Source organism: Scardinius erythrophthalmus (genome assembly GCF_964197995.2).
Source record: "Scardinius erythrophthalmus genome assembly, chromosome: 11".
Taxonomy (NCBI): Eukaryota; Metazoa; Chordata; class Actinopteri; order Cypriniformes; family Leuciscidae; genus Scardinius; species Scardinius erythrophthalmus.
In genome coordinates this window covers 10,477,591-10,503,387 of record NC_138231.1, presented here as the reverse complement: position 1 = coordinate 10,503,387, position 25,797 = coordinate 10,477,591, and the positions used below count along the sequence as shown (strand labels likewise).

The window sequence follows — 25,797 nt, the reverse complement described above, 5'->3', positions numbered from 1 at the left end:
TGCAGTGGAAATGCGCCATAAGTGAGCCGTACTGAACCGAGCCGTACCGTACCATGCAGTGGAAATGCGCCAAAGCGTGCCGTACCGAACCGAGCCGTACCGTACCATGCAGTGGAAAAGCGCCATAAGCTGTTAGTAAATCTGGGCATATGCGTTAGGCCTATATATACTTAGCTGGTCATTTTGATCTTTAGTTTTTTTCTTGACACTTTTTACAACCAAAACATAAAGTCTACAGGGTAATGGTTGGTGTTTACCGCAAGTCAGAACGTTCATCCTCAAAACAAAGTGCTTTTTGCTGGCCCACTCCTCCTGCTGTTGGGGGTGAAGCGAAAATGCTATTTATTTTTAATCAGATCCTCCATTATTGATGCTCCTGCTCCTCTGGGTTCTGCCTGCTGTCCTTACCATTCTAACCACATGCTCCCTCTTCCTCCACACAATGGGGTGCTGTTGGCCTGTTAACACAGGCAACATCTCTCTTGACCATGGCCCCTGTTTTATATTGTCTATCCTGTCTATCCTTAAATGCTCACTGGTTACTAAACCACCTTAAAAACAGTTGCTTTACGCATCTCAGCAGTTTCGGTTGTTCGCCATATGCTTAAGGGCTGCCTTGACCTCCTTTAAGTTTGATTATTAAGTATGTGTAAATTTAGCAAAGGTTTTGCCACACGTTAAACTGATGCTTAATTAGTACCTCAGAGTCTCATTATTTTGACTCCCTCCTGTCTCTCCCAGGTGTACAACATTGCACTATGACCCCGACCTGCCATCCACCACCATAGTGATCACGTTCCACAATGAGGCACGATCTACCCTACTGCGCACAGTTATGAGGTAAGGCTTGGACATTAATCCATCTGTTCCATTCTCATGCGTATTTGTTCTTTTTTTTTCTTTTTTTATCCCCAATTGTGCTACATAAAACTAGGCACTATTATTTCCTTTCCCCTTGTTCAGACAAAATATGCAAAAAGTGTATCTTTAGGGGTACAACAGCCAGGGTTGCCAGGTCTGCACAACAAAACCAGCCCAATTGCTAATCATAACTAACCCAATCAGGGCCAAAATTTGCCAAATCACGTTCGGGGGTAGTTCCTTGATAAAACTGACTTTCCGGTGGGTAAAAAAAAATAGCTTTAACCCATGCACTACACAAACAATCCGTGGACTTGGCAACACTGACAACAGCTTTTCTCTGGGGAAGTAACCTCAAAGGACATCTTTGTATGTTATTTACCACTAAAAGTATTTCTTCACTTCACTTCCAATCCTGACCTTTGACCTACTGTAGGTTGATGGAGCACTGAGCAAGTCTTACTGTAGCTGCAGGTCAGGGCACATGTCAATATAGCTTCAGTCTAGCTTAGAGTAGGCCACAAGAGACAAGTCCATTTTAATCATCAGTTCCCTAAGCAGTTATTTTATTGGAGTAAAGCTTTGTGCATGTACTTAAGAATATATTAAGACATTATTTTCCAAATCTTCGAACTACCATAAAGCAGACGTATTAATACTGATATCTACTTTGTAGTATTTATACTTTAAATTTTACTTTAAATTTATACTTTTAGGTTTGTAAGTATTTGTTGGACTGCCTTAAATTTATGTTGAGTTAAATAAAAAATGGAAAAAAATAAAAATAATTTCACTTATGAGAAAATAATGTCACAATGCAAACACGTCAACGGATAGGTTTTGTTTTCTTAATGGTCCTAGAAAAATTAGGGTTGAGTATTGTCAAATACCTAGTATATGATTTAACATGAATAAAAAATATTGATTCAAGCACCTGCAGTATCAGTGCAATAGATGCATTTTCTGTATGCTAACTATAATATGAAAATTAATATATAATTTATCGGTAAGACTTCACAGTAAGGTATTTCATTTAGTTCATTACTGTGCATTAACTAATATTAACAAAAACAACTTTTGATTTTAATAAAGTAGCCTATTAGTAAATGTTGAAATTAACATTAACAAAGATTAATAAATGCTGTAGAAGTGCAGTTCATCATTAGTTCATGTTTACTAATGTAGTTAACTAATGCTAAGTAATGAAACCTTATTGTAAAGTGTTACCAATTTATATGTTTTTTGGGGGTTGAAATATGACTGCATTAGCAGTATCCAGGTGCAGTTTGGCTCTTGAGGCTGCGGTGAAGCGATGTGATTTGAGGTGTTTTGCCCTCGAGTGTGTGGAATCTAAACTACTCTCATCACACATTAGTCATGGCAGCTCTTGTACACAACAGAAATGACTTTAGCCCTGCTTTAACCCTCAACCTTTGTTAAAGTTACCAACCATTCAACAATATATTTGACAATAATGTCAAAATATGCTTTTGACTGACTCAATTTGCTAGACACCTTGTTGTCAAAGCTGTATTAAACCTTATCTTTCAATGATATATTCCCTATGTGTGGAATCTCACAAACATCCCTTCACATGAATGCTCTCATAAACTAAACATTCACACAGAGTGGATTTGAAGTTTAGACCCCAGGCAATTTTTGATGGGTGTTGTTGATGACAGAGGTTATTACTACAGGGGAGTCCTAAGAGGTGGAAGAGAACTTTCTGGAGCATTTCTTGGTTTCCTCTGACTGTCCTTGCGGCTACTTATCAGGCAAAGGAGAGAGAGCGAGAGAGATGTGAGAGGAGGTATGCGGAGAGGCTGTTTGTTTTTCTTCACCCCTCAGGTATAGTGAGGTCAGAACAGACCTTGGCGACATCTACAGAACACAGGCGCTATTTCCTCCTGTCTCAAGATGAGCAATTCATACTGTAGACTAAAAAAAGCAGTTCAGGAAATAAATAAGAAGGGACATGAATTTATTTGCCAGAATGTCCTTAAAAACTTCCTGTCAGTGTGATGGATGACAAGCAGCTATGTTGCATTATTTGCATCTGAAAGCAGGACTGAATTTATGCTAACTTTAATAATTTTCCAAAAATTATTCAGACACTTTGACCTGACCATGTTTTGCTAAAGTGTTTTTTCTTTAATTGCTAATGTGAACTTTTTACACCACAGTCTGAACAAAATTCAGCATTGCTTGGTAATTGGTTGTCCTAAATTGGTGTTATCTAATTGTGTACTTAAATTTAACAGCTGACAGCTATTCAACCTAATTCCTTTGTGAGACAGTCTAACCAAAGGGAGTCTAACCAAAGTCTAATGGCCAAAATCATATATAAATTGGTGGAATAATTATTTATTCAGATTTTTTTTTTTTAAGTATCATAAAGATACTTTCACCATTTTATAAAATGAATGAGTTACTTCTTTTAAAATCATTAAATTATACATAGCAGGATACACTATATCTTTCAATATGGCAATACATTACATTGGTCATATCTTATCATGTTTCTATTTTTATGGCAGTAAATAATGTTTTTTTTGCATACATTTAGAAAAGTCTTATGTTCAAGAAAAATGTGAATCCTCATAACTGCTTTAAAGTAGAAGTAGTAACTTTTTTGTCAGTGTGTTTTACCAAATGCTGCATAATTTAGCCACATTGACTGGTCCAGTTGTCTGACCCTTTTTTATAGTTCAGATTGGTTACAAAGCCTCGGTTGGGCATCATAGCCAATGCGCTATACCCTGCTCCTACAAAGCCACCTACGAAACTAAAAATCAATAGAATGACATTCACTCCCACAGTCAGTACAGCAGTGATAGGAAACAGCAGCAGAAATTGGTGTTGAAAGTGCTTTGATTTTTAATTAGTCTCTAAGCAGGTGTAAAATGATAGGAAGGACAGTATTCCACTTCAATCAAAACAAATCAGCGAGCAAAATTAGAGCCACTTGAAAGTAAAAATAACTTAAATCCATTTGTATTGGCAAAATGGGGGGTGCGACTAAAATGTGACGATCTTAAAGCTCTGTAGAGATTCCAAGTGAATTTGAATTGTGCATGTTTACTTGTGTATGTTAGCGTTTGTATCTGTGCGCATGTTCAGTACAGGGAGTGCTGAGATGAATGTGTCTCACTGACTCAGACATGTGGAAACATACCCGTGAGGTGAGCGTGAGAGCGTTGCAATCAGTCACCTAGCGTGAGGACAAAGAAAAGAGGTTTAGAAGAGGTCTTTGCTCTTCAACTGCACAGCACTGCATATACACATCACCCTAGCATCTCCTCCATACCTGGCAACAGAACTGTTTATCTATTTCTGGCGAAATGGCTACAACTGGTCTGAAACAAATGCAAATTTTTTTGTTGTATTATATAACATTATTTCTGAAGATATATAGTCAGTCTAATAGTAAAACAAATTACTTATTTATAATTCAATTTTGGTATACCTAATAAGGCTTTCTCTTCAGAAATGGATCTCATATGTTAAACTGGATATGAGGTGTCAGCCATAAAGAACTCAGCAGTAAGTTATGGTGTATGTTTTGAAATGAAATTAAAGTACTTCTGTTTTTTACCTTGCAAATAGTCATTTGAGATTTTTTTTTTTTAGAACTTTCTGTATGTGAATAAACTTGCCATTGTTATTACAGTTTCTTACAGTATTACTACAGTATTTTAAATACAAATCTATGTAAATATGTATATAGACCTAGTTTTTTTAGTATTATTTACATACTATTATAGTATTTATTGATATTTTGAATCAGCTTTTATTTTATATTTCAGATTTCAAGTTTTTGTAATTTTGTTATATGCTTCTTGTCTTTTTTTAATTTTTATTAATTAGACTTTTTATTAATAAAATATTTCCATTTAGCTTAAATGTATTATTATTTCTGTTTTTAGTCATTTTAGTACTTTACTTTAAACTTGATATCAGTTACAATAGTAGGCATGGCAACATTTCTTATAGTCGTTTAAGTTGTTCATCTAATATTTATATTTTATTTTATTTCAGCTATATTTCAATTGCTGAATTTAAAAAAAAATGTTTTAGTTAACAATAACAGCTCTGATATAGACCTCAAGAAAGATTCATTTTATAGCCTACAGCCTAAAGAGATTTGTATTACAGTTTTCTGCTGGACAGCAATTCAGACCGTTTTAATTCTGTTTCTCTTCAGTGTGTTGAATCGGACTCCTGTGCATCTGATTCATGAGATCATACTGGTGGACGACTTTAGCGAAGATCGTGAGTACCAGCACTGTGTTTTACAGCATTTTTCAAATTATATATGTTAGAAATAAAGTACAAAATTCATATTCTAATGTCATGACTGCACTCTTTAGTTACATTCATATATTTGATTAATATTTTAAATAAATAAATACATTTACAGTCAAACCAAAAATTATTCAGACACCAGATATAATTTTAGATATTTTTTTACTAGTGGTTGCAGGACACTATAGTTAATTGATGTAAGTGAGGATAGCAAAATAAAGTAAACTGTGACATAGTACACCCCAGAATTCTCCATACAGTGGACTAAAGTAACATTTCTAAAAATTTGGGACCAAAAATTATTCAGACACTTTGACCTGACCATGTTTTGCTTAAGTGTTTTTTCTTTAATTGCTAATGTGAACTTTTTACACCACAGTCTGAACAAAATAAAGCATTACTTGGTAATTGGTTGTCCAAAATTGGTGTTATCTAATTGTGTACTTAAATTTAACAGCTGACAGCTATTCAACCTAATTCATTTGTGAGACAGTCTAACAGAAGAAAACCAAAACCAGTGAAATGTCAACTGATTTGATAACTCTAAGTTCTTGTCATATTTTATTACCATTTTCTAAACTATAGCGAATAAACTGTGATAATGTGAGAAATGTTGAAGGTGTCTGAATAGATTTTGGTTTGACTGTAAATCTATCTGTTCTTTTCAGCAAATGACTGCCTTCTTCTCACCAAGTTGCCCAAAGTAAAGTGTTTCCGCAATAAACGCAGAGAAGGTAGGCCTATGATGACGTCTCTGTCACTTTCCCTTTCCCTATGAATTATGTTGTGTCTGTCAGGAATTAATAAGTATCCATCCTGTTCATAGTACAGCTCTCTGTTGTTTGCCCAGCTAGGCATCCCCTGTGGCATCAATAACCCACAGATAATTTTCAAAAATTCTCAGCCATGTGCTGCATGGCATAGGCTAGCATGCTCACTGTGGCAAGGCAGGAAAAAACTTGCGAAAGGCACGTTAGCAACTGCCATTTACGTGACCAATGATGGCGAAAAAAAGTGCCTAAACCTTGTCACCAATTTGTGGTGTCTTTCAGGAGTTAATAAGTAATGAGGCACATGAGACAGGAGTTCAACTGAACTTCATCAATCTTGTTTACTCATTCACTTCCGTTCTCCCCCAACTTACGTCATTACACAACAGTTTAGACTTCCTTTTCAAAATAGTCCCAATATAATTCTACACACGAACACAACAAATTAAATATTTCATTTTGGGCTGGCAAACATGCCTGTTCGTAATACCATCCAGATTCTAAAAGCAGCAGTTTGATTTTCGCCTGTGTGCTGGCGAGTGTTTTAACAGCAGGTGGTACGTTACTGGGAGGGTGACTGTGAACAGACTGTGAAGAAGATTACTGCACATTGACTGAAGCTCTGGTCTGTGTTTCACACTTCCTTACATGTACCAGTTGCACAGGTGGAAAACAGAGCATACAGTTCCCCCGCCACGCACTCGTGCTGTCATCCGTATCTTTCCATTCAGATGAAAAGATATATTGAGTCTAGAGGGTGATGGAACATGGATTAGTTGGCAAGCAGCTCGCATAAACATAGATTTAAACTCTTGATTAAAAAAAATAAACATTTAAAAGTCCATTTGTAAGCAGAGCATTTCGATGTGCATCTAACTGAAAACATTGGTCTTAAACCGTTATAGCAAATATTGATTTTGCCACTGCTGTTCAGCCTGTGGCAGATTTTATGTCGACCGTTGTTCGGAATGGCTGTCCAAGCCCTTAGAGATTGACTTTGGTTAAAATGCCAACTTAATGTTTAATGAAATCCTATTAGCACGGTTTAACAACATTATGGATGTTGAAAGGTTAAGTCATCTTTATGGCTGGTTGCCTTTTTGGTAAATTAAGCAGGTCGAGCTTTACATAAATGTCCATGTCCAATTTGGATTTAAATTTCTCATTTAGTTTATTACCACTATGCTTTTAATGTCACTGGGTTAAAATGCATTCAGACGTTAATAACTGGATTTTCATACTCTCTGACAGTAATATGAGTAGGGCCTCCTTAGTAGCAAAACTCGCTGCCACAATGCAAAGGTGTTATGGATGATTGCAGGGGGCTGATAGGTGGTTGATAAGGTGTTCTCAGCAGTGGTATTTTAGGATTATTATATACTATTATTGTATTTATTCATATTTTTAATTCGTTTTTTCATTATTTTTATTTTCAGTTTACATTTTAATTTCAGTTTTAAATTTTAATTGTTTTATTATTTGCTTTTGTCATTTTTTAATATTTCTATGTAGCTCCAATTTATTTCAGTTTTAGCTTTAACATTTTTCATGCTTTAACTTAAACTTGTTTTTTTCAGTTAGTTGCCAAGGCAAAATTTCTATGATTGAACAATTTTTAATAGTTTTAGTTAACAATAACAACTCTGGTTCTGAATGGTTGCTCAGCGGTCAAAGGTCCCCCAAGTTGCTATGATATTCTTCTCCATAGATAAGGCTTGATTCCCTCCTTCATTTTAAATCGGTTTATTTTCTAATTTCATCTTCTGCCAGGCAAAGTCCAATCCCTAAGAAAAGTAATAGTGCAGCTCTTCTAAATAAGATGCAAATAAGCTAATCAGTCGCGTCCCTAGCTAGTTATGCACAAAAGTTTAATACCAGGGCTTTGAAGTTCCCTAAACCAAAGTAAGAGCTAAGAGTAAGAGTAATGATAATATTAATAAGAATAATAATGTAACATTCACCCATCACTGTCACCTAAAACTTGAAGAAAGAAACATTGCAAAGTTCTTATTAGTAATGATAATCCACTTGCTGCCCCCTCCCTGTTTATTCCAGCGCTCCGAGGTTCCATTACACACTGTCACACATTGTCGCTTAGACAGCATTGATTAATGCATAAAACCCCTGTGCAGCCAACTCTGTACAAGAGAAAATTGTTAAAAGGTTTAAGGCATTTAAACCCCATTGTCGTCCCGGGGGTACAAACAGGGTGTGCGGTTCTGCTATGTTAACTCTATTAGCTGTAGGTGAATGTAATCACTGCCGTTCACTCACTTTCTCTCTCTCTTTCATTGTCTGTCTTTCTCACTCTTTCTTTCCATCTCCATCTGCCCAGCGCATACACAGAGGGGCCACACTGGCCCAATATGCATGCACACACAAACACAGCCTGCTCTCAACAACTCTGTAGAGGGTGCGCTCACCCATCTGGAAAATACAGCCTTATTGAGGATGAAATGGGATTTTTAATTGGCTGAAGTTGCCATGCACTGTGAAACTTTGCACGAGTCTTGCACGTTTACAATTATTATGCATCCTCAGTCAGGCTCTACCGATTTAACAGCCTTGCCTTCATGGAAAAGCTTCTTGCTCTGATTCGATAATAACCATAAGGCTTTAATTGTCCCTTCAACTAATCAGATTTAAATGGCTCTTCTCATATCTTTTTCTGTGAATGAGATTGTTGAGATGAGAGTATTTGTCAGTTTAACCGGCTTCTCAACAGATGTAATGTGTTGCTCGAATTCTCCATTGCCTCTGATCACCCCCCCCCCCCTCTCTCTCTCTCTCTCTCTCTCTCTCTCTCTCTCTCTGTGTGTGTGTGTGTGTGTGTGTGTGTGTGTGTGTGTGTGTGTGTGTGTGTGTGTGTTTGTTTCACAGGACTGATCCGGTCCAGGGTTCGAGGGGCGGATGCTGCGGGAGCTGGGATCCTGACCTTTTTGGACAGTCACTGTGAGGTCAACAAAGATTGGCTGCCTCCACTGCTGCAGAGGGTCAAAGAGGTACAATTTTACACTCATTCTTATTGTGGCCGTGATCTTTTGAGTATTTTTGCTTGGCTTCTGTGGTATTGTCTCCTTTTTCAGTTCATTTTCAATGGGAGAGAGTCAGCAGGCAGAATGGAGGAGGCACTGAATGCAGCACTGCTTGCCAGGCACATGCACAGAAATCCTGCCGCTTTGTTCTGTCTGACTGTTAGCAGCACTGTCATCTGACATATGTCATTTGGCATATTTCAGCAGCAAAAATTAAAAATATTTTGAAGAAAATCTATATATAAACTTTTATTTGAAATACCTTAGTAGTGCACAACATTAAACGGCACACAGTTTTTTTAGTTTTTTTTTCCACATCTATACAACTCATTTCATGACAATAAAATGGTGATTTCATTCACAACCAATCAGCATTTAGCTTTTATTGGCACAAAAAACAACATGGAGGATAATTGTTAATTTCTCTGAGCACTATGACACATTTTATGGAGAAATAAATGTCGTTTAGTTATGTTTGATCACAGCCAAAGCTTGCCGTCTATTATGTGGTGTGAAAAATACCCTTTAACCTGTAATTCAAGTGTGAACTCAGAACTCATATGTTAACTCAGAAGTGACAAGATTTTCTTACCTAGAACAAAATGAATAAAATCACATTTTTCAAAATGCATTTCATTAGCAGTTTGAAGAAGTTTGAAAGCCTTTAGTGCTGACAAATCTCAAGTATTCTTTTCTTTCAGCTGGACTATTTTGTGAGGCATGAGAGGGTTGAGCGATGAGGTCAGAGCGTCTGGTGTAATGATGTTGGATGTGTGTGTGCACATTCACTCACTCTTAGTAACACAGATAATCCCAGCTCCCGCTGATTTTCCACCTCCTTTGTTGTGAAATCAAGCTGAACAGACAGAGAGTCGAGCCATCCACACACCCTTTCAAGTCTCTTGTGCTCTTTTGTCTCAATTTGTAATATTTTCATTTTTCAGGACCCGACCTGTGTCGCAAGTCCTGTGATTGACATCATTAATATGGACACGTTTGCCTATGTCGCCGCTTCCTCAGACTTGCGAGGAGGTAAAAACTGCAATTATAATCCTCCATTCAATGTCCCAGCCCTGACATCAAGGGGCGTCGGTCTTACTCCCCAATCAGCGGTGTCACCCAGAAACAAATCTAACAATTATCCATGATGAAAGCCCTGGCCTATCATCAGCAGTACACTTTAATCATCACCGCCACTACGGTGTACTGTATAATTATGACTCATAAAAATGTAAGTTACAAGAAATTAGAGCAAAAAGATCTTTATTGATCTCTCTGTCTTTCTCCTGTCTCTCCCTCCATCTCTGCCGCAGGCTTCGACTGGAGTTTGCATTTTAAATGGGAGCAACTATCAGCTGAAAAGCGAGCCAAGAGAGCTGACCCTACAGAGCCCATTAAGTAGGTGAAGAGAAGCAAAGGGGATTTAAAAAAAAAAAAAAAAAAAACCTTCCTCTAAATGAGACCAGTGGTTTGGTCTAACATCTATTGGGCTTCATGTTTAGCTTCTTGTTTTTTTAATTTGTTTGCTCTAAGTTCAAATTACTTTCCGAAAAAGCATTTAAAAGGTTTAAAAACAACTTGAAATGGCATTCACATTTAATTTCTGTAAAATTACAGTATGTGAAACAGAATGTTCAGTTGGAAACATCCATCAGGGTTTGATTGAATCATGAATGGCATTTGTTAGCATCACTGTAACTATTGTTTGTATTTGGACTTAGGGTTAGCGGTTTCTAAGTATTAAACTAGCACAATGGTTCTCAACTAGGAGGCCAGGGGACACTAGGGGTCCTCAGCAAGCTTCCAAGAGGGCCACAGGATGACTTAAAAGTATTTAAATTAATACATTATCATTTTATATTAAAATAATCTAACTTTAATCAAAAAATTTACTTTAAACGTTAAAAGAAGGATGGAATCCATATCTCACATCTAGGGTCCAGAATGTCATAGAGATTTTTTTCACTTGGGCCAACAAAACATTACCTGTAAGTGCCCTTTAAACCTTAAGTGCCCTAAGCAACATGCTTAAATCACTCACAACACCTTAGAAACTGTATAGCAATGCCCTGACAAAAAAAAAAAAATCTATTGGATCTCATCTATTTGAGATTTACTGTATCTTTACTGTATCTACTGTATTTTTGATTAGAATTATTTTGTATTATATCAAAATTTTATGAAGTGAATAATTTCAATCTCAGTTTGATGTACGGATTAGTTTCATTTCGATTATAATTGACGATTCGTTTTTTTGTGATTGCTGAGAATTGTCATGGTCTCAAATACACAAGAATGGAGCCTCTTTTACACTTACATCGTGGGTGCGAGTTTTACATGGGAAAGCATCATTTGCATTTTCTTCAGAAAATATAAAAATAAGTTGGTTAATATTATTCTCCTCCCTTGTGTGGTCTTGGTAGCAAAAAAACAAAGTTATTTCAGATGTGGAAAAATGTTCCTAATTTTGAATAGAACAAACAATCAAAAATTCTTCAAAATAACATGCTGAAAATCATCCCTAGTTAGAGCAGGGGCATTTATTAGGAACGTATGTAGTATTTTAATTTCATGTCTTTAAAGGGAGAAAAGGGCGTTTGAAGCATTGATTCCCACTGAGAAGTTCAGTCTGGTTGATCATTAAGAACTGACGAATTATATCATAATTAAAGTATTGAGTTGCTATGAAATGATGTAATTCATCATTTTTGATTGTTTAAACAAAGCAATATCAACCTTTAAATCCTGGTTGTTTTTCCTTCTCAATTGTCTCTCTCTCCTCTTGTTGTGGTGTAATCCACATTGTTCCTAGCTCTCTCAGAGGCTGTTGTAATGAAGGCTGTTAATAGCTCTGATAAGCAGGCAGTCAGGCTGAGAGAGGCTCAGATCCCGTCTGCTCCTGCGTGTGTTGTGCACCGGCCTGGGTTTCTCACAGCCCATCCGCCAACAGATGCAGAAGAGATCGGTGATAACTGAGTGACTGAGAGCTGTGTGTGTGCGCGCGTGTGTGCATGTGTGGACACTGATGGGAAGTAGTGGTGTGTATATCAGGATGATATGTGAGAGGGAACACACAACCATGACCCTGACTGACAGCCAGTTGTTTTCTTGACCAACAAGAGTTTGTGTATGTGTTACATACATTGTCATTTAAAAGTTTGTGGTCGGTACGATTTTTTAAAAAATGTTTTTGAGAGAATTGTCTTATCCTTACTGGGGCTGTATTTATTTAATAAAAAATACAGTAATATTATAAAATATTACAGTATAAAATAACTGTTTTCTATTTAATATATAAATATTATTATTATTATTATTAATATTATTAATATAAAATATAATTTATTCCTGTGATGGCAAAGCTGAATTTTCAACATCATTACTCCAGTCTTCAGTGTCACATGATGCTTCAGAAACTATTGGATTTGTTGCTTAAGAAACATTTCTAATTATTATGTTGACATTTGTGCTGCTTAATGTTTTTGTGGAAATATTTATTTTCAGGATTCTTTTATGAATAGAAAAGTTCTAAAGAACAGCATTTTTTGGTGTCCCTGCTGAATTAAAATATTAATTTCTGACTCCAAACATTTGAATGCTAATGTATGTACAGGAAATGAATCCAAACACAGCAGTGGTGTGCAGTTAGCATCCAGAGTGGGTTTGGTGACACTTAAAGTAGATTTAAAGGTTATGGTCTTCTATGACCTTCCTATAACAGTTATTATTAGAGGTATTTGCTAAGGCATACTTGGGATCAATGTCTGTTTAAACTCATACAGTAAATGGTCCCACATGTTTGTGCTATGGATACCTCCAATCATGCCACTTGTTAAAGTCAGGCAGTGACGTGTGCATTTAATTTATTTGCATACCTTTATTCTAGAAATACATTTTGTTGCATTATTTAAAATTCATTCACACTCTCTCATCTTTACAACCCTTGACAGGTTTTTCTACTTTACACTCATACACTGAGCCCAATTGTTGAAGCTTTTGGGCTTTGTTTCTGCCTACTAAAATAAGATGAGAATAGCTTTGTGAAAAGTAAATGAATATGAAATGAAAGTACGTGCGTGGCCCCGAGGAGAGGCAGAGGAAACGATGTGTCCTATCACTTCACAATGAGAGATTATGGCTGATGCAATTCAAATGCTTCCGATAATACCAGAGCCACTTCCTCTAGTGTCCTTCCTTAGCACTTGAAGCAGCTCTCTGGGTACAGTGATTTTGAAGGGTAAGCTGAGCTTCATCAGGAGAATGAGAATGGGCCATACACCCCCACTTCAGTGACCTTTTATCCTCTTTTCTCGTTCCAAGATTTTTCACCCAAACCACATTCAAAAAGAAATGCTTTCTGACATCAATCCTGAGTGACAGCAGTATTTTAAGCAGTCACCTGGATTGAAGTGTTTAATGTCAAGAGAGACTTAATGTTTCACTCTTTTTTCACTCTTTCAACCCTCAGAACACCCATCATCGCAGGCGGACTTTTTGTGATTGACAGATCCTGGTTTAATCGCTTGGGAAAATATGACACAGCCATGGACATCTGGGGAGGGGAGAACTTTGGTGAGTTATTACAATGCATGAGAGCACCTGTCTGATGGCACATAAACCTTCAATCACTTTTCTTCCGTGATCGAGCTCTGACAGAGGAAACTTAGGGTGTTTTCACACTTGAAAGTCCGCACCCAGGTCCGAACCAAAGTTCATGTTTTGATACATTTTATACATTCGGTAAGTTTTGGTTTGGTTTCACATTGCAATTATGCAAGCGCACTAAAGAACTTTACATGACATACTTGCGTCCTGTCGTCATCATCTATGTGGACTGAATCTTGAAATTGATTGGTTTGTAAAAGGACCTGCGTCTGATGTCCGCGTGTTGTCAATTCGGCATGTAACTTTGACAAGAATGAATGAACAGACGCATATCGTTACCACTATACTGATATTATTACGGCATTACTACCTGCAGCACCAACTATACTCGAGGCTAGTTCAAATTTGCCAAATGAACATCCTTGTTGTGCGAACATTTTATCGTTGCCGGCAGGAAAGGAGGAAAAGACTGCAAGCAATCCTGCAAAAACCGCCGGAACTTCCTGTAAATGGTCTGAAAGTCCGAACCATACAGAAAGTGCTTTCACACTAGAAACGAACCAAACCTTTGTTCAGTTTGATCCGGACTGAGACTACCTCTTTTCGTCAGACCAAATTTCATCTGTTTGGTCCGGACCGTGGTCCGGGGGAGGTTTCACACCTGTAATTTTGATTCAGATCAAACAGAAAAGTCAGAAAATCTGGACCAAACAAGATAGGTGTGAAAGGGTCCTTAGTGTTGTTGTCTTATCACAGAGAGGAAATGGCTCGCAATGACATTTGAACATAAAAATAGCTACTCTTGTTCTCTGGAATCAATTTTCTCAAACCGTATCTACAGTATTTTGGTGCTTTTATTTAACTGCCAAGGGTTTTCTTTTCTTGACTTTGTAAAATCCTTAAGAGCAATGTACTGTGGGGAATTGGATGGTCCTCTGAGCTGAGTTAACCCATCATTAACCATGCATGTATGACAGAATTATACTGGAGCTGTTGCAGCGCTGTTTTTTTCATACTCAAGTATTCTACATTGCTCATAATTGCAAATGAGTGTTGGGCAGTGTCATATTTAGACAGGAGATTTCAGCCGTATGATCTAATTCTTGCCATGAGAGTAAGACAAGGGAGTTTCCTGGAGGGCTACTGTAAATCACATATACACGTCTACAAGCTATTTTTCTCTACATGACATAATATGCACATACATTTTATGTACATTTCTGCAATATACGGTGTCAGGAGAGCCACCTATGAATGTACACTACTGTTTTTTAAAAGAAATTCCTAATTTTATTCAGCAAAGATGCATTAAATTGATCAAAAGTGGCAGTAAAAACATTTTTATACTTTTTTTTACTGTATTTTTGGTTAAATAAATACAATCTCGGTGAGCATAATGGTGAGCATTATGCTCTAATGCATAATGTTTTTTTTAAATAAAACACACTGTGATTGGTGTTTATTGTATTGTGTTTGTAGAGATTTCTTTCAGAGTATGGATGTGTGGAGGAAGCTTGGAAATAATTCCCTGTAGCAGGGTCGGCCACGTATTCCGCAAGAAACATCCCTACATCTTCCCAGAGGGCAACGCCAACACATACATTAAGTAAGAGTCCTGAGCAGTGCACATACTTATAATATTAATTCCTATCCATCTGAGTTTTTAATAAAATAATCCGGCTGATAAAGGATGTAACATTTTTATTTACATTAGAAGACATGTTTTGTCCTTGTGGGGGTTTTAACCTGTAAATTTGAATATGTTAATCATTTTTATTTTTATCTCTGTTGAATGTTTTCCTGTGTTATTTGTTGGATTTTTCTTGCCAAAGATAGAGATAATACTCCAACTTCTGCCTGGAAGAAAATCTGCTGTGTAAAATTTGTTTTATTTTATCACGTTTTGCCTCCGGGGAAAAACCTCAACATGAAACCGAATGAAATATTAAGAGCATAGCACAACATTCTTTCTGAATCTGAATTACTATGCAGTGTGCTCAGTCAACAAAATCTGTTTCCTCATATAGTTCAGAGGCTCTAATGAATAATTGCTGAAGGCATCAGCTGGCTTTCCTAGATACTCTTTAAAACCATGTCCTTTTACATCTGTTAGCTAAGTTATTTGTAAGATATGTAACAATCAGCTATGGTTTGTTTATATGTAGATTTAGTTCATAGCCTGCAATAAAATGTCTTGACGAACTGAGATATTGTCAGTTTTCATACAGAAACAAATCATTGATATTTATATAACACCTCCACTCCCTCTGAATATCATTTATACAGCTCTTGGCATCAATCATGCCACACTTTAAATAAAATAAATAAAGTATTATAAAGTAAATAAATAAATTGATTAAATAAAACAATCAACTACATAAAAGTAAATAAAATTTAAAGTATCTTGATATTCATTTCACAGTAACTGTATTACAGTAGGTGCTTTCTTAAAGTTCCTCTCAGTAAACCCCTTAATATTACACTTAACCGTGGAATTCATCCTGCTCTGCTTGAGCCATAGACATGAATGAGAGCTAAATTTGTGCGACTTGTGCGAGTTTTTTAAGCAAAAAATCTCACATACGTGGAGAGACATGAGCGATATCTAGGGATCAGAATATTGAGAGAGGTACAATCTTGTGACTTTTGCCAGTATGAACCACCCAGAAAACCCTTGCAGCTGCATAGCAATGTGCAAAAAAAAGAAAGAAGTCTGAATACCTTAGCAACTGCATAGCAATTACCTGACAAACATCCACAATACCCTAGCATGTGACTGAGTTTTCTACTCAGATTTTCTTCAGAATCTGTCTGTTCAATACCTGGCTGTACAGACAATATTTTTAGTAAATGCACTGATGAATTGGCAAGTCATCCTAATGATCTTCTTGAGGTTGAAGTGCGTATTTTAGAGGAAAGTGTTTAGCACACTTTGGTGTTATCATTCAATGCTCTTTGTTTCAGGAACACCAGAAGGACTGCTGAGGTTTGGATGGATGAGTTCAAACTGTTCTACTACTCAGCTCGACCGGCTGCTCGGGGGAAGTCCTATGGAGAGTGAGTGACTGATAGCATGTGTGTGTTTATGCGTGTATCTATAATGGGGAGGCATTAGGGAAAAGATTCATCTCTTATTCCGCTCATTCTCTTCCTCTCTTATCAGCATTCACGGCAGGCAGGAGCTCCGCAAGAGTCTCAGGTGCAAATCCTTCAAGTGGTATCTGGACAATGTCTACCCAGAGCTCAAGTGAGTCAGTGTGATGTGTGTATTTGAGTGTCTGCGGGTGGTGATGGATGATTGTAAAGTGCCATGTTATTATTTAGCATGGCAGTGTATGGCCTCTCTGTGTCTAAAGCTGGTTTGTTGTAGACTAGCTGCTGACCATCTGCTCTCATCTGTCTCGAGGGAAAGATTTTCCACCCACTATGGCAGATTTCACTTAGTTTTACGTTGTTGTTTTTTTCTTAAAAAACTATTGTTATTTGTGTTATATTTATTAATTTGGCATATAAAAGTTGACAAAAGTCCAGGATACATCACCAGAGAGAAGTCTGTTGTTTTCACTGAAAGATCGAGTTATAATATTTTAAATAGCCTAAAAATAAGATAAAAAAATAAAGTTATACATATACATGGATGAACCACATGCAGATCTACCACATGCATTTACAAAATTGATGGGGTGAATATTTATTTCATGCTGACTTTTTCATTTGATACTCATTGCTTTCTAGGAGAAACATGTAATATATTTAAAGAATATAATTTGTTTTTGTTTTTTCTCTATATGGAGTATTTATTATCACTACACTATGGTGTTTCTTTTTCTAAATCCAGAGTTCCTGATGATTCTGATGCCAAGTCTGGTGTAATTCGGCAGAGACAGAACTGTCTAGAGTCTCGAATAGTTGAGGGACAGGATGTCCCAGTGCTCACACTCGCACCCTGCACCATCACCAAAGACGTACCAGCAGCCAAACAGGTACAAGACTCTGGCATAATATTAAAAAAAGCATGCTTGAAGCATTAAATGAGCAGATTTATTTTTCCTTATCAATCAATGTTGGTACTGCCATTGCTGGAGGAATTCTATTCTATTAAGATCAGAAAAGGAGCAAAGGTAGTGTGTATTTTTACTCTCACGCCAGGAATCGGTGACATCTCACACAGTTAGGCTGCTACTCTGAGATGCTAGATTACATTAACTGCTATGCAACCAGGGGCATGTTGAAAGGGCAGCTTTTACAGCGGGGTAATGGGATTTAATTCAGGTCACATTTATGCACTGCTGTGTAATTATATTAAACAAAGAGGTGCCCTCTGGTCTCTGAGCAGCTAATCTGCCCTACTGTCACCCTTCATGGCTCCCTCACCTGCACATGAGCCTGGAAAAAAACAGCGTTGTGCGTCATTCAGAATTGAATCCATGAATGGCTATTAAAGTCTATTCAGCTCCTGAATTTTAATTGAGGCAGCAAACAGGATAGAGAACTGAATTTTTCATTTAAGGAAATAGTATTAAAGTGCAATAAAATTACATATTCATTAATCATAAACTATATATAGGATATTTTAAAATGAACAATACATTTTTTAATAGTAATCAATGTTTAATAATTTATCATTTTATTAAATTTATAATTTGGTTAAACCAAAGCCTTGAACTAATAGCCATAAAGCCTTTGACTATCATTCTTCCCAGTCTCTTCCACATTGTAAAAAAACATTTTTTTCTAAAATGTTTATTCTCTAAATTATAAAGCCCAGAGACGATGAGAGACAGTAGATGTGGTGTTCAGGCACCAAAAGTGATTTCAGCGCTCTTAAGTGTGTTCATAACACCACAAGAGCATGTTTCCCTGCTGCCTGCTGCGTGTGACCTTGTTAAGCGTCTGTAAGACTCACCAGATGGGAAGCGGTTCATCAGCATGGCTCACAAAAGCACATTTTCACACTGCCCTCGTGCGTCATTCTCTCTTCATGTCTCAGAACATCAAATGAGACCACCTTCTCAGAGGAAAGCAAAAGTATCTGCTTTCTTCCAAGATCTCTCTCTCTGTTTACCATTTAAGTGGAGGTGACAGATTAGAACAGACATTTTTAAATGAACAAGTCTGGGAATGCTCTAGCTTGTTTCCTAATCTAGTTTTCTAATAAACCTGGCATTGTATACTATGAATATTGTTGGCTCTATGTGACGAATTGCTTATTTTCCTCTATTGTTAAATCGCTTTGGATAAGAGTGTCTGCTAAATGCATGAATGTAAATGTAAATGCAAACCTATTAAAGATGGATTATGAAGTAAACCCATGGCATTACTGTTAAGAATAGTAAAAATTACACTAATTTAATTTTTTTACATTCATCAAAAATTAGGATACTTGAGGTTTATTGAGCTTCCAGTCCAATCTGTATATAACATTTAAAACACCTGGAAGATCTTTTCTGTTAGTCTGTCTGTTTTCTGTTCTAGTCAGTAATGGCATGCAATCTATTGAAATCTCTGTAATTCTGGAAAGAAAATTGCTATTGCTTTTTCATTTCATTATATGTTGGTTCAGCATCAGAAAAGCCTGTGTTCTTTCCTGCACAGGAGTGGATCTACACCCACGGACAACAAATCCGCCAGCAGCAGCACTGTCTGTCCGTCTCCACCACTTTCCCTGCCTCCCAGATCCTGCTCGTGCCGTGCAACATCAGCGATGGCAAGCAGGTACCCCCACTGCAGTAATTTCAGACGAGAGCACGGGAGACATCTGTGACAGACCATAAATCAGGCCGCACTTAGAAATCTCCCAGAGGAACCTACTGACATCAGCTATATGAGTATCAGTCCCTGTGTTAGACAGCCCCTCAGGAGAGGCTTTACTCTCAGGCCGATGTCAGCGTTTCCACACGTCACATTTGTCATGTCAGTGTCAGGGACATGCAGCATACTGTAGCATCAGAAAACATTTTGTTTGTTGTGCAGGGAGGCGTACGTATAGATATGTGTGAAGTATGAATGTACACTAAACATTATATGCATGATATTTTATACTGTCTGCAGCAAATGTGTACTTATCCATGAGTTTATGTCTCCTGTGTTACTGCAGCGTTGGCAGAAATCTGGCACTCACCTGGAGCACCTGGCGTCTCGTTTCTGCGTGGACAGCGAAATGGCTCTGGATGGCATCGAGAGCAGTAAAATGCTGGTGATCAGCCCATGCGAACTGTCAGCGCACACTCAGAGATGGGAGATGCCTTTCTCGTGATCCTTCCTCCTTGGCCTCTCCTCACCTTTCAGAGCTCAGCTGGAGTCAAAGATGGATAGAGAGGCAGAGAGAGCGAGTGTGTACCTCCAGGAGGGGCTACATCTGTGTCCTGCTGTTCTGCTATGTTCACTCCCTTTGTCTCTTCGGCACACCCCAGGTATGGTGGGATTGCAGAACATCCTGACTTAATGAAATTACCTCATTACTGTCGCTAATGCTATACTCTACATTAAGGGCTTGTCTGGCAATGTTATTGTTTAAATGTTAACTCTTAAGCAAAACAAATTTGAGTCAGCTTTAGAGATAATCATGCAAATACTTAATGGAGAAGTATGTCATTTTCTAATGGCAAAATATTTTCTTCTATCCCAGCTTAATATGCAAAGTCAACTATAAGTTAGGTGCTTGTTGGCTGATTCCCCTGAAGACACTGTAAATATCAAAACATTGCTTGTTTGTTTGAGTATCCCTACCAGGACTATGTTTCCCAAAAGCATTGTTAACCCTAGTGGACTTTAGAAATTATTGGTACTAATGTTCTACATGATCTGTCAGGGTTATGGTAAGGGATGATTCGAAGACTCAATAATGCAAAAATGGCCATTTATTTGTTATAAAAAATAAAACAAAAACTATCTTAAGGAGGAAAACAGGACCGACTCGACGCAGGGAAACAACACATGAGGGAATGTTCAACGGTTCAAAGTGCAAGTTTTTGAAAACGGTCTCCATGTAAACAACAAAAAGGTCATGCACATGGGTATTATGTGTTGAGTCAATAGTGTTTCATTGCCATTTAGTGGCCTGGCAGCAGAATGCAGGGTTTTTAGTCGTTTTCGCAGATCCGTGTGAATGGGGATCGTTTTGACAATAGTGTCGTCTGGACATGGAAAACTTCTCTGTTTTAAGCATATCTTTGTCGCGTAAATATGGAACAAACAAGGCAGGTAACGAGGGAGGACTGGTGGGGCAACTGAACCAATAATCAGGGCTGCATTCATCCCCGACAAAAAGTTGCAAAACGTTTTTTAAACGTAAATGGTGGTGCGTTGAACACCCTGTTCTGATGACGCAAGAGTTGCAACTATGGCAGCTGAGAAGGCCATTCTTTGTGTTCTTTTTGAAGAGTTTTCAGAGCCTGATGAAATCGGTATAAATACGTGTTTAATACTGCAAAATACGCTCAATGTTACAGTCACTGCCCTTGCCGTCCAGAATAAAAGAGAACATCCCAATCGAGTGAATGGATTTGTGGAAACTGTGGTTCCTAATTATTGTGATCCAACATTTTCATCGCATTTCAGGTGAAGGATAATCCACGGATTACCTCCGAGACTGTGTTATGATCTATATGACCTTATTTTTATTGTGAGTATTAGGCTTATCATTATTGCTGATCACTGTTGATATGCTATATTTTTACTATAAAACTCTTACGACAAACATGTCTTCTAATATCTGTAATTGTTGCGTATATCGAGCTGCAGCGGACACATTTGTAAACGACTTTACTTCGACCCATTGTGCGAGCTGTCTCTTTAATACCGCGTGGTTTATATTCATGTTTCTGCTGATTGGGCTGACATTTTTGACACACCCACCAAACGAGAAAATATATCTCAAACCCCGTTGCACACGGTTTCCAGGAAACATGTTTGTTCAACCCAGAAACCGTAGCAAAACGTTGCGCACACCGGTTTGAGCTTGAACAAGATGGGCAGGGTTAGACAATAGACAGGAGAGTACATGGCACAAGGAAACACACATGACAAGCCATGTGCTCACATCAAACATGACAAAAACACGAGCACATGGCATGTGTTTAAAACAAAACGAGACAAGAACACGCAACTGAAATAAGTTTAAGCTGAAATACAAGAATTGCTTTAATGTCTTTATTATGTTTAGTGGCAAAGAAATTACACATCTCACCTTTAATCACTGTATTCTATGCTGGGGCAACAATACTTTTAAAAGTACACCTCCAAAAATATACTTCCATTAGAAAGTAATTGTTACATTTATTTGTTTTTTATGGAAATAATGTATTGGTTACTATCTATCTAGCTTTGAGCTCTAACAATCAGTTGGCTGAGACTCCTCCTCTTCCAAAACGACAACGTTGCAGGGTTTTTCTGGCTTGCAGGTTTTTTTTTGTTTTTTTGTGTTTTTTTGCTGTTTTTATCTTCCTGACAACTTGCAGTGTAGACAGCTTTGTTGATTATAATGGGGGTGGCCTAGTTTTGTTGCTTTGCGTTGTGCCACTCGCTTGCAGTGTAGACATTTTTTCTCATGCAATGGGCAAGCCTACTTGACTGCATTATGGGGAGACAGTTAAAAAGTAGATTTGGTGTTGTTATATTATACATTCAAGAAGTATCACGTAACTTTACTCATTACATCCAAAACATAATCTTGATATGTAATGTGTTTGTTATATCCCTGATTGTTCCGAATTAGTGTTTGGTACAAATACAATCTTAGGTTGTAAAAAAAAAAGATTTATAAAATATGTAGTTTAGAAATGAAAATGTATTTAATTTTTAAGTTCATTTAGAATTTAAATTAAGGCTGCACAAGATACATTAAGGTTGCCTTCAAAAATGCAACTTGATGCTTTCCTACCTTCGGATACTACCTAATCAGACAGTATAATGTTTTGGACAGCCTCAATAGAAAAAAAAAATGATGAACCTCATATTAAAGTTTGACATACATACATACATAGTAACCAGTCTAGCCTACCCAGTCTCTCTTGGCTGTACCTTGGCTGATCTTCTCTTCTGTCTTTCTTTCAAGGTTCCCCAGAGTGTCAATCATACTGATGCTCTCCAGAACAGAGTTTGGCAGCTGGACACACAAACTTGTGGGGCACTCACCAAGTGTGATACACGCTCACACTGGAGAACAACGCACAACCTTTTTATTTCTGTTTCGCTTGAATTTACCCCAATACGAAGCACTTGTGAGATACATCTTCTAGCACATCGATATACAATAAATACCCTATTTTTTATTAATGGCCTGCTGCTTGCATTTATTCCTGCTCATAAGTAAAGACTGATCCAAGTGTATTTAAGGTAGTTGCTGACATGATCATCAAAAATAGACAAATCCCAAACGGATTGCAGAGGCCATCTGCTTCACTTAGCATGTCAGCACAGCCTCATTAGTCCATAATGTAATGGCATAGCTGCTGCATGCAGTTGCAGAGAGCAAACTTCTGTTCTGCAAGCAAATGAGCTCAAGATGGTCAGGAGAGGTTTGTTCTCACAAGCTCTGTGTTTGCTGCTAGTAAGTGGAGAACTGAGACTGTTTGCCTGGAGGATCTAAATAAAGCACAGCCCCATCGCCACACATGCCCAGGCGACATGACGGGGAGGATCCAATTACCACTTCCTCAGTCTGTCCTCCTCTTCTCATTAGAAGGCTGAGCTCTGCAGGAGCCGGGAGAATACTGAGACTCAGACGTGGCACAGCTCAAATGCCCTCATCGCTTGCTGTAGTCTAGTCTAACCTGGCAATTACATCCAATTAGGTTCTGCTGTTTCCTTACATACAACTTCCTGATGCTTAAGATGCCTCCTGGTTTCACCACAGGTTTTTCTCCACCAGCTTTGCAGAGTTTGAACCTAAAAGCTTTAAAGAATTGTGATTCCTGACATGCAAAAAGTGTGCACTGAATTGTATGTGCAAGTCTCCACATGCCTACTTTATTTCAGTAAGAATGAGTCATTATAAGGGAAGATCGAGATGTGAGGGGTGAAAGCAGAGAGATTACACTAGTCAATTGTCAATTTTTAGGGAATCTCGGAATCCTGGCGGTTAAGAATGATGCATCACAACAGAAGAGCTTCTTTATGATTTAAATCGTTATATCAGAGGTTTCTTTCTTTCAACTACAAATTGCGTCAGCAGTGTGCGTCAGAAGTGTGTAATTTTCAAATACTTTTTATCATAGCTTAATGTGCAGAAACAAATGAGCCTTTTATACGTTGATTTCTCTGAAATATGCAATGTGTAATCGCTGTGGCTCTATGGTGGCGATATCAAAGTGTTTGTCTTGGCGCAACCAGCCTAGCACAGCAAGATTTCTGGTTTCCAGAAGTAAAAATACTTCCAGAACCAAGAGCTCAGAAAAAGTGTGTTTCACACTAAGGGTGTGAGTTGGGGAGCAGGGCTCTCTATTTTTCGTCTAATGGAAGACGTGTTCAGGAAATTGTTTATTAAATGGAATGGTTGATTCCACATGGCCAACTTCAAATTGTGATGAAATTTGCACGGGGAATTCTTTCGCCCTCACACTAAATTAAAGATCACATACAGTAGATTCCAATTGAGAGGACTGGATTTTACCTGCAAAATTTTGCCAATGTTAAATGACCACACATTAGAATTTGCTGGCACTACTTCATGCCTCTCATAACACTCTACGGACTCGCTCTCCCTCCTTTAACACAAAGCCACCTTACATCCCAGTTATTGACTGTAGTGAAAATAACCTCAAAAGACATTTAATCAATATAATATTAATGTAATAATATAGTTGCATTGTACACCTTGTTGCCAATAATCAATTCTTTTGTACATTATAGTGGACTATTTTTCTTAGCGGAAGCTTTAAGATAATTATAATGTCTCAAAATATCCAGTGTGTTGAGTTTAAAAGATTGTAAACTTTTCATGATAGAGAGAGAAAACACTGCCTCACCGGAGGCCTGGAAACTGCATCTCTGCATTAGCCTGATAAAGACAAATTCAGTGATGCTAAATAAGAGAGAGCAGCCCCTGCCACAACCTTGAACATCATTCAACCAAGGTGGATTAACTTCCACTGTATCGAAGGAAAGGGCCTTGAGTCCAGATAGAGAAACATATTAACCAGCTTTATTGTGTCTCAGTGGACAACAATTACTCCAGCCTTGGCATCGCATGAAAATGAAATGTAATCACTGAATAACAGCACCAGGTGTTTCATTCCTCTTGTAAGTTCTTGCAATCAACAGAAAGGCTTTTGTCTCCATGTGAATCCCTCTGTCTCTCTGTCTCCGAGAGATTTTCCTGTCTAGACACATGGTGTGTGGGGTCATCATTATCCAGCTCTCAGAGTGGTTATCAGGAGGCAACTAGCAAGCTGCCACAGTGGGTTCTCACAGACACTGACCAAATAACTCAGACCTACTGCTCTAACACTACTGAGTGCTTCAAAATTCACAATATAAAGAACATACGACCATGAGGAATAATGAAAGAGCATGATGAATGATCAAAATAGAAAGGAATAGAAGAATTAAAGAAGTTTGAAACATTGATTGTTTATACTTTTTACCAAGTAAACATTCTTTTGGTATTTTTTTTATTTTGTCTAAAGGTTCATTCAATAAATGGTTCCATTTTTTTAAAAAAAAGAAGATTTTTCAGATTATTATTTCAAATGTCAGGCTTGACAGGGTTAAACATACCTCTCGCTCTGCACCAATCAGATCAATCTAATAATTATTGCAAGCAGGTGTATTGGTGTAGAGGATGAACATAAAGCTCAGGCTGCATCTGAATATGCATACTCCCCTACAATATAGTATGTGAAAAAAAGAGTAGTATGTCCAAATTCAAAGTATTCACAAAACAGCAGGTAAAAACTACTATTGGCGTGATTTTGAATTGCGCATTTAGTAGACACTTTATTATCCCATGAGGCTACAGGAGAGGAGTTATTGTGAATGGCAGTGAAGCAACGCAACTGAAGCTGTAAGTCACATGACAATGAAAACGTGACAAATGTAGTGTGTGTCACAGTTAACAAGTGAAGAGAAGTGGAATCTATTGCAGTGCCTCTTTTAATAAACACGAAACAATGCGGATAATCCAGGAGGAGTACTCTGGAGAACATGTAACAGAGGTACAATGCAAGACCAAGAACTGAACCAACTGAGGCCTAGAAATACTAAGGGGTAACAAGGAACTG

General features: G+C 37.7%; 1 protein-coding gene across 1 annotated transcript in view; it reads left to right on the top strand.

The window, feature by feature from the left end:
• Positions 1 to 25,233, top strand: part of galnt14 (UDP-N-acetyl-alpha-D-galactosamine:polypeptide N-acetylgalactosaminyltransferase 14 (GalNAc-T14)) — a 44,072-nt gene extending 18,839 nt beyond the window's left edge. The window contains exons 3-16 of the mRNA XM_081378828.1: positions 742 to 840; positions 5,066 to 5,133; positions 5,835 to 5,900; positions 8,817 to 8,938; positions 9,916 to 10,003; positions 10,285 to 10,369; positions 13,440 to 13,543; positions 15,056 to 15,182; positions 16,541 to 16,633; positions 16,740 to 16,823; positions 17,415 to 17,559; positions 19,172 to 19,291; positions 19,674 to 19,989; positions 22,632 to 25,233. Of these exons, the coding sequence (XP_081234954.1) occupies positions 742 to 840; positions 5,066 to 5,133; positions 5,835 to 5,900; positions 8,817 to 8,938; positions 9,916 to 10,003; positions 10,285 to 10,369; positions 13,440 to 13,543; positions 15,056 to 15,182; positions 16,541 to 16,633; positions 16,740 to 16,823; positions 17,415 to 17,559; positions 19,172 to 19,291; positions 19,674 to 19,832 (1,360 nt within the window). The 3' untranslated portion in view covers positions 19,833 to 19,989; positions 22,632 to 25,233. The remainder of the gene's footprint in view (positions 1 to 741; positions 841 to 5,065; positions 5,134 to 5,834; positions 5,901 to 8,816; positions 8,939 to 9,915; positions 10,004 to 10,284; positions 10,370 to 13,439; positions 13,544 to 15,055; positions 15,183 to 16,540; positions 16,634 to 16,739; positions 16,824 to 17,414; positions 17,560 to 19,171; positions 19,292 to 19,673; positions 19,990 to 22,631) is intronic.
• Positions 25,234 to 25,797: the final 564 nt, after the last annotated feature.